Source organism: Suricata suricatta, chromosome 5 (assembly GCF_006229205.1).
Source record: "Suricata suricatta isolate VVHF042 chromosome 5, meerkat_22Aug2017_6uvM2_HiC, whole genome shotgun sequence".
Taxonomy (NCBI): domain Eukaryota; kingdom Metazoa; phylum Chordata; class Mammalia; order Carnivora; family Herpestidae; genus Suricata; species Suricata suricatta.
Genome location: NC_043704.1, coordinates 46,170,271 through 46,178,583, shown reverse-complemented (window position 1 = coordinate 46,178,583; position 8,313 = coordinate 46,170,271). Strand labels below are relative to the sequence as shown.

At 39.3% G+C, this 8,313-nt stretch overlaps 1 protein-coding gene across 1 annotated transcript in view; it reads right to left on the bottom strand.

Annotated features, from left to right (window-relative positions):
- Positions 1-7,718: 7,718 nt before the first annotated feature.
- The window catches only part of LOC115292629 (olfactory receptor 5H2-like), a 1,283-nt gene continuing 688 nt past the window's right edge, over positions 7,719-8,313 (bottom strand). Inside the window, exon 2 of the mRNA XM_029940670.1 lies at positions 7,719-8,197. Within this exon, the coding sequence (XP_029796530.1) occupies positions 7,719-8,197 (479 nt within the window). The remainder of the gene's footprint in view (positions 8,198-8,313) is intronic.

The following is an 8,313-nucleotide window of genomic DNA, read 5'->3' as shown; positions in this document are numbered from 1 at the left end:
GGTTGCAAGAAGGTGAAAAAGTAAGGGAGAAAGAGAAAGGAAAATAAGGAGTAAAATTTAAAAGAATTGAGTAATGAAAAAGGAGAAAAAGGTAATAATGACAAAGAAATAAGTACGAAACAAGTGAAGAAAAAAAAGTTTTTTTTACATTAAAAAAAAGCAGCAGCTCTCCCTGGTGGATAGGCGTGGTTTGATGTGGTAGGTCTTGGAGGCTGTTCTCAGAGGCTCCGCCCCTGCCTGAGGTGAAATGAGCAGCAGGAAGTGAAGTGTGCACCTTCACAGACTCAATTGGGGAGTCCCCACCCCCAGCCAGGATCGTGATTGCAGTGGGGGAAAGGAAAAAAAACAAAAACAAAAACAAAAAAAAAGAAAAAAAATCCGCCCCCCCCAAACAAACTGAGTCTCTCTTGGTGTCCGATAGCTGTTGCTCAAGGCGCTCTGCTCTGCTGGAAATGAGCTGTGAGCTCCTGCAGTTTAAGCCTGCGCCCAGGCCTCCACCCGCCCCCGACTCCTTGTCGGAGGTCGCCAAGGTGTGGGCCCTATTTTTTCCTGTGGGCACCCGGGATACGCGCAGTCCGTGCAGGGGGCGAAGTGCGCCGTGGAAATGCGGTCCGTGGTCCTTTCCCAAAATGAAGTTCAAATTGCTCGCCCCTGTCACAGCTGCAGCCCCGACCGCTTCTCGCTGGGAAGCCCACTCCGTGGTGCAGCCACAGCCCAGGCCACTTTCCGCTGCCAGGACGTCCACTACCCCAGCGCCACCACGCTCCAGCAGCTTTCCACCTCTGGGAGGTCCGCTCCCCTGGCGCCACTGTGCTCTGACCGCTTTTCACAGGGAGGAAAGCCAGGAAGTGCACTCCTCTGTCTCTTCCCTTTGTCTCTCAGGCTCCCTGCGCTTCCCCCACATTGGGCTGGAGATCTTGCCTCCCCTGCCCGTCCCGGCCTGGCCTGTTTTCAGATCTCCCCCGTTCGCCCTCACTCACTCAGTTATCCTTGAGGTTCTATTCTTTCTGGAGTCCGTATTTTCTCCTTAGGCTCTCACAGATGAGAGTAATATCCTTCTCAGTTTGATAGATGTGGCGGATGCCATCTTGGGCCCCTCCTCTAGATATTGATATTTTTATACATTCTGATACCTCATGTCTTTTTATTGCAGCATTTAGTCCATTTACATTAAGAATAATATCAGTAGATATGAATTTAGTGCCATTGTAATACCTGTAAAATTGCTGTTCCTTTAGAATGACTCTGTTCTTTTCTTAGTCTTTCTTTCCCACTCAAAGGGTCCTCTTTAACAATTCTTGCAGAGCTCTTCCAGTATTGGTTAAAGGGGGAGTTTCCAAAATATTTTAAGAGCTTATCAAACTCATCTCCCCAAATATAAATAGTCCAGTTAAGACATGGGCTGGCCACATGAACAGATGTTTCTCCAAAGAAGAATAAAGATGGCTAATACACACATGAAAAAAATGCTTAATATCACTCATCACCATGGAAATACAAATCAAACTATAATACACCACCTCACACCAATCAGAATGGTTAAAATAAACCCTGGAATCAACAGATGTTGGGGAGGATGTGGAGAATGAGGAAGCTTCTTATGCTGTTGGGAGAAAGCAAACTGGTTCAGCCACTCTGGAAACAGAGTGGAGTTTCCTCAGAAAGTTAAAGATAGAGCTACACTATTACCCAGCCATTGCCCTACTAGGTATTTATCTACAGGATACACAAATATTGACTCAAAAGGGCATGTGCACCCCAATGTTTATAGCCACACTATCAATAATAGACAAATTATGGAAAGAGCCCAAATGTTTGTTGACTGATGAGTGGGTAAGGCAGAGAGTTTATATACACAATGGAATATTACTCAGCCATCAAAAGGAAAGAAAATTTGCCATTTCTATGTGGATGAAACTAGAGTATATCATGCTAAGCAAAATAATTCAGTCAGAGAAAGACAAATACCGTATGATTTCACTCATGTGGAATTTAAGAAACAAAACTGATAAACATAAGGGAAGGGAATGAAAAATAAAATATAAAAACAGAGTGAGGCAAACCATAAGAGACTCTTAGCTGTAGAGAATAAACTAAGAATTGCTAGATGGGAAGCATGTGGGGGGATGGGCAAGTGGGTGATGGGCATTAAGGAGGGCACTTATTGTGATAAACATTGGGTGTTACATGTAATGATGAATCACTGAATTCTACTCCTGAAGCCAATACTACACTGTCTGTTTACTAACTTGAATTTAAATAAAACCTTGAAAGAAAAAAAAAGATGCCATGGTTTCTTTGAGTTCTACATTCCTTGAATGGTCAGGAAAAAAATGAAGTAAGTGTGTTGGATGGGGTGGTTGATGCTGATTACCATGGGAAAATGGGACTAGTCCACAGTAGAGCTAAGGATGAATGTGTCTGGAATACAAATCACTTAGCATGTCTCTTAGTATATCATTCCTTGTGATTATCTTCAATGAAAAACTTCCAAAATTAATGTAGGAATAAAAGTTTGGGTTACCTCATCAGATAAAAACACCTGACCAGCTGAGGTATTTATGAAGGCAGAGGGAATATGGAATGGGTATTAGAAGACTGTAATGATAAATGCTAGCTATATATACATAATTAGTTACAGAAATGAGGATAGCCATTGCCATGAGTATTTCCTCCTTAATTTTATGAGTGCACATGTGTGTGAATATATGTGTGCATGTAGCAAATATCTCTGTTTTCTTTCCACTATTATTTCTTTATCCATGTGACCTAAAATGTATTGCCTATGTCTTATAGCAATTAAGCATTATTAATTTGACATTATAATATTTAAGTTACCAGATATCCAGAAAATGAGTAAATGTTACTCAAGGAATTCATCTCCTCCTCCAGGAAAGGTGCATTTTCGGTGTACACAGCATAGTTTTATCATGTAAGGCAGAATTATCACCATGCATCACTGTTGTCCTTATTTGGGGATTAAATATGATTTAAGCAATTGTGTGTGTGTACCACACCTGGGTCAGGCCTTTGAGCTACAATATAGGCTCTCCTGTGTCTCTAGCTTGCAAACAGCAGATTCTCAGTCTTCATCATTGCATGAGCCAATATTGTATTTAAAAACTTTATGTTATAAAGATTTCTTTTTATAGATCTATAGCTATACAATCATATTGATTCTGTGACACTGGAAAATCCTATACTAATAAAACAATCATTTTGATTTATTGAATTTCATGCTTTATATTGAGTAGAAGAAAATGTCATGATGCTACTGTCAGCGGTTGTCCACAGATAAGTCTTTTAGTTAGTTAGTTAGTTAGTTAGTTAGTTATTAGTTAGTTAGTTAGTTAGTTAGTTAGTTAAAGTAGGCTTCACACCCAGCACAGAGCCAAACACAGGGCTGAGATCAACTGTCAGACACTTAACTGGCTGAGCCACCCATTCACTCCAAATAAGTCTCATTTAGAATGTACTTTTGCAGAAGGGGCAAACATCATTGTATTACAGCATTTGGAACATCTTGTTTGTTTCTTGGTGTCTTCTTCATCTCTTTCGTAAGTTTTCTATAGTTTTCATCATATAGGTCTTTTACATCCTTGGTTAGCTTTAATCCTAGGTACTTTACGGTTTTTTGTGCAATCATGAATGGGATCAGGTTCTTGATTTGTCTTTCAGCTGCTTCATTATTGGTGTATAGGAATGCAACTGATTTCTGTACATTGATTTTGTACCCTGCAACTTTACTGAATTCATTGGTCAGTTGTAGAAGGCTTCTGGGTGGAGTCTGCTGGGTTTTCTATGTAGAGTATTATGTCATCTGTGGAAAGTGGAATTTTATCTTCTTTGCCAATTCTGTTGCCTTTAATTTCCTTTTGTTGTCTGACTGCTGATGCTAGGACTTCCAGCACTATGTTGAACAACAGTGGTGAGAGTGGACACACCTGTTGTGTTCCTGATCTCACGGGGAAAGCTCTCAGTTTTTCCCCATTGAGGATGATATTAGCTGTGGGCTTTTCATAAACCGCTTTTATAATGTATAGGTAAGTTCCTTCTATTCCGACTTTCTCAAAAGTTTTTATTAAAAATCGTGCTGTATATTGTCAAATGCCTTTTCTACATCTATCAACAGGATCACATGGTTTTTTCCTTTCTTTTGTTAATGTGATGGATCACATTGATGGATTTGTGGATATTGAACCATCCCTGTAACCCAGGAATGAATCCCACTTGATCATGATGGATAATTTTTTTATATGCTGTTGAATTTGATTTGCCAGTATCTTGTTGAGTATTTTTGCATCTGTATTAATTAAGGATATTGGGTCTGTAGTTCTGTTGTTTGGCTGGGTCTCTGCCTGGTTTGGGTATCTAGGTGATGCTGGCTTCGTAGAATAAGTTTGGAAGTTTTCCTTCTATTTCTTTTTTTTGGAATAGTTTGAGAAGAATGGGTATAAGCTCTGCTTTAAATGTCTGGTAGAATTCCCCTGGGAAGCCAGCTCGCCCTGGGCTTTTATTCCTTGGGAGATTTTTGATAATGGATTCATTACTACCAAAGCAATCTACACATTCACTGCAATCCCCATCAAAATTGCACCAACATTCTTCTCAAAGCTAGAACAAACTATCCTCAAATTCGTATGGAACCACAAAAGACCCCGAATAAAAAAGTAATATTGAAGAAGAAAACCAAAATGGGAGGCATCACAATTCCAGACTTTACCCTCTACTACAAAGCTGTCATCATCAAGGCAGTATGCTATTGGCACAAAAACAGACACATAGGCCAATGGAATAGAATAGAGAGCCCAGAACTAGGCCACAAACGTACGGCCAATTAATTTTTGACAAAGCAGGAAACAGTATCCAATGGAAAAAAGACTGCCTCTTTAGCAGGTGGTGCTGGGAGAACTGGACAGCCACATGCAGAAGAATGAAACTAGACCACTTTCTGACACTATACACAAAAATAAACTCAAAATGGCTGAAGGACCTGAATGTGACACAGGAAACCATCAAAACCTAGAGATGAAAGCAGGAACAGCATCCTTAACCTCAACTGCAGCAATATCCTACTCAATAAATCCCCAAAGGCAAGGGAATCTACAGCAAAAATGAACTTTTGGGACCTCATCAAGATAAAAAGCTTCTGGGAGGACTCGGGGGAGGGGAAGAGGGAAACAGAATTGGGGAGAGAGAGGGCCACAAAACTTGAGAGACTATTGAATACTAAAAACGAAATGAGAGTTGAAGGGGGAGGGGATAAAAGTGGTAGTGGTGACAGAGGAGAGTAATTTTGGGGAAGAGCACTGGGTGTTGTATGGAAACTAATTTGACAATAAAGTACTTTTTTAAAAAAGCTTCTGCATGGCAAAGGAAACAATCAAGAAATCTAATAGGCAATGGACAGAATGGGAAAAGATAGTTGCAAATGACATCAGATAAAGGGCTAGTATCCAAAATCTATAAGGATCTCACCAGTCTCCACACCCAAAAAAACAAATAATCCACTGATGAAATGGGCAGAAAACATGAACAGTCACTTCTCCAAAGAGGACATCCAGATGGCCAACAGACATGAAATGATGCTCAGCGACACTCATCATCAGGGCAATACAAATCAAAACCACACTTGAGATACCACCTCACGCTGGCCAGGGTGGCTAAAATGAACAAATCAGGAGACTAGAGATGCTAGTGAGGATATGGAGAAACGGGCACCCCCTTACACTGTTGGTGGGAATGTGAACTGGTGCAGCCACTCTGGAAAACAGGGTGGAAGTTCCTCAAAACATTAACAATAGAACTTCCCTATGACGTGGCAATACCACTGCTAGAAATTTGCCCAAGGGATACAGGAGTCTGATGCACAGGGGCATGTGTACCCCAATGTTCATAGCAGCACTTTCAACAATAGCCAAATCATGGACACAGCCTAAATGTCCATCAACTGATGAACGGATCAAGAAGATGTGGTTTACATATACAATGGAATACTACATGGCAATGAGAAAGAATGAAATCTGGCCATTTGTAACAACATGGATGGACCTCAAGGGTGTTATGCTAAGTGAAATAAATCAGGCAGAGAAGGAGAGATACCATATAATTTCACTCATATATGGAACAGGAGAAACTTAACAGAGGACCATGGTGGAGGGGAAGTGGAAAAAATAGTTGGGGAGAGAGGAAGCAGGATCATGGGCATGGAGCAGAGCACTTGTTGGGATGAGCACTGGGTGTTATATGGAAAGAAACGTGACAATAAACTATAAAGGAAAAAAATTAAAATTAAAAATAAGATAGGAAAGCTTATAAACATAAGTAGTTACTTAGTGGTCTAAAAGAATAAATAAAATATGCATTGTCCCAAACAAGTGAGGATTTTTGTCTTCTTCGATGTAATCTGGAAGTACATCAGGGAGCTGTAATATTTAAGAATGACCTTGAAGGGGCACTTTGGTGACTAAGTTGGTTAAACTTTTGACTTTGGCTCAGGTCATGATCTCACAGTCTGTGGATTCGAGCTCCACATCAGGCTCTGTGCTGACAGCCTAGAGTCTGCAACCTACTTCAGATTCTGTGTCTCCCTCTCTCTCTTCTCTCCTGCTTGTTTCCTCTCTGTCTACCAAAAATAAATAAACATTAAAAATTTTTAAAGAAAGAGTTGGTGGAGGGCACTTGAGGGGAAGAGCACTGGGTGTTGTATGGAAAACAATTTGACAATAAAATATTATGGAAAAAAAAGAAAGAGTTAAAAAAATTTTTTAAAGAATAACCATTTCAAGTGTCTGTGAAGATGGGTACACTTGAGGAAGGATTCTCTGTGGGGAGACCATATGAACAAAAATATATCAGGAGGAAGTGTACAGAAGATGATTAGTAACTTAGAAGATTAATAGAATGTGAGGAAAGAGACTTCAGAATCAAACCCAGGTTTTATGGGAAATACCTCAAATACTGCCATGGCTACAAATGCAGAATAATATATATAGAAAAAGGTACACATGTTTATATATCAACTTTATATCATGGCATCTGTACATATATGTGAACATAAAAAATATATATATACATATATGGAGTTCTAGATATATATGTCTATACACACAAACTGGTAGATACAACAATCCTTGTAATATTATTCAAGAAGGATATTACTGAGTCAGACTTCTTTTTATGAATAATAATCTGAAAGCAATGTTTGGGAAATAAGAGGATATCAACAGGATGTGTGAGAAGTAATAGGACTATGACAAAGGCAGATGTGAGTTGTTTTAGTGTGTGAGCCTCAGTGGTTTCAGTGGGGTTGTATGTGGAATTAGTGGTGAGAGAGGAAGGTCAGGGGTAGACTGAAATTGGATCCCTCATTATACATTTTTGCCTGTGTTCACTCAAACACAACACTGACTCTGCTATGGAGTACAATGTGATACGAGTCTTCAGGCTACACAGCTGTATGACTGTCAAAGACATTGTATTCCAATTCTTTTCAGAGGAATTACCCTATTACAATGTGTAATGCATTTCTGAAACCACATTGTAAACATTTATTTTTTCTAAATTATTATAGTATGACAGAAACACTTGATTAAAATTCTTTCTATATTTTGAATAAAATACACATATTCTTTAAACACCAGTCAACACAGAGCAACATCTAATCTGCACAATTTTGTGTAATTTTAATGGAAGAAGGACAGATATTAGTATGAGTTTTAAGCACTTCTCTTTAGCATTTTTTTCAGTGAATCTATGACTTTCTTATTTCTCAGGCTATAGATAATTGGGTTTAACACAGGAATTATGACAGTGTAAAATAGAGAGTCCATCATATCTTCATCATCTGCCTGTGCAGATCCTGGGCGCACATACATGAAGAGAAGGGGACCATAGTATAAAGACACAGATAAAAGATGGGCTCCACAAGTAGAGAAAGCTTTCCTTATGCCTTGTAGAGACTTCTTTTTTAAGATTGTGAAGAGAACTAGTGTATAAGAGACAAGAACAGTCAAGATGGTGAATACTTGTATTGACCCAGAGAATATAAAAACCATCAGAAAATTAATAGAAGGATCAGTACAAGAAATCTTAAACAATGGTATAATGTCACAGTAAAAGTGATGTACTATGATGGAATTGCAGAAGGTCAATCTGAATAACAAAGCATTATGAATAATGGCATGAAAAACACCACCTGAAAATGACAAAACTAATAGCCGGGTGCATACTGTATTGGACATAATCACTGGATAAAGTAATGGTTTGCATATGGCCACATAGCGGTCATAAGCCATTGTTGCCAGCAGAAAA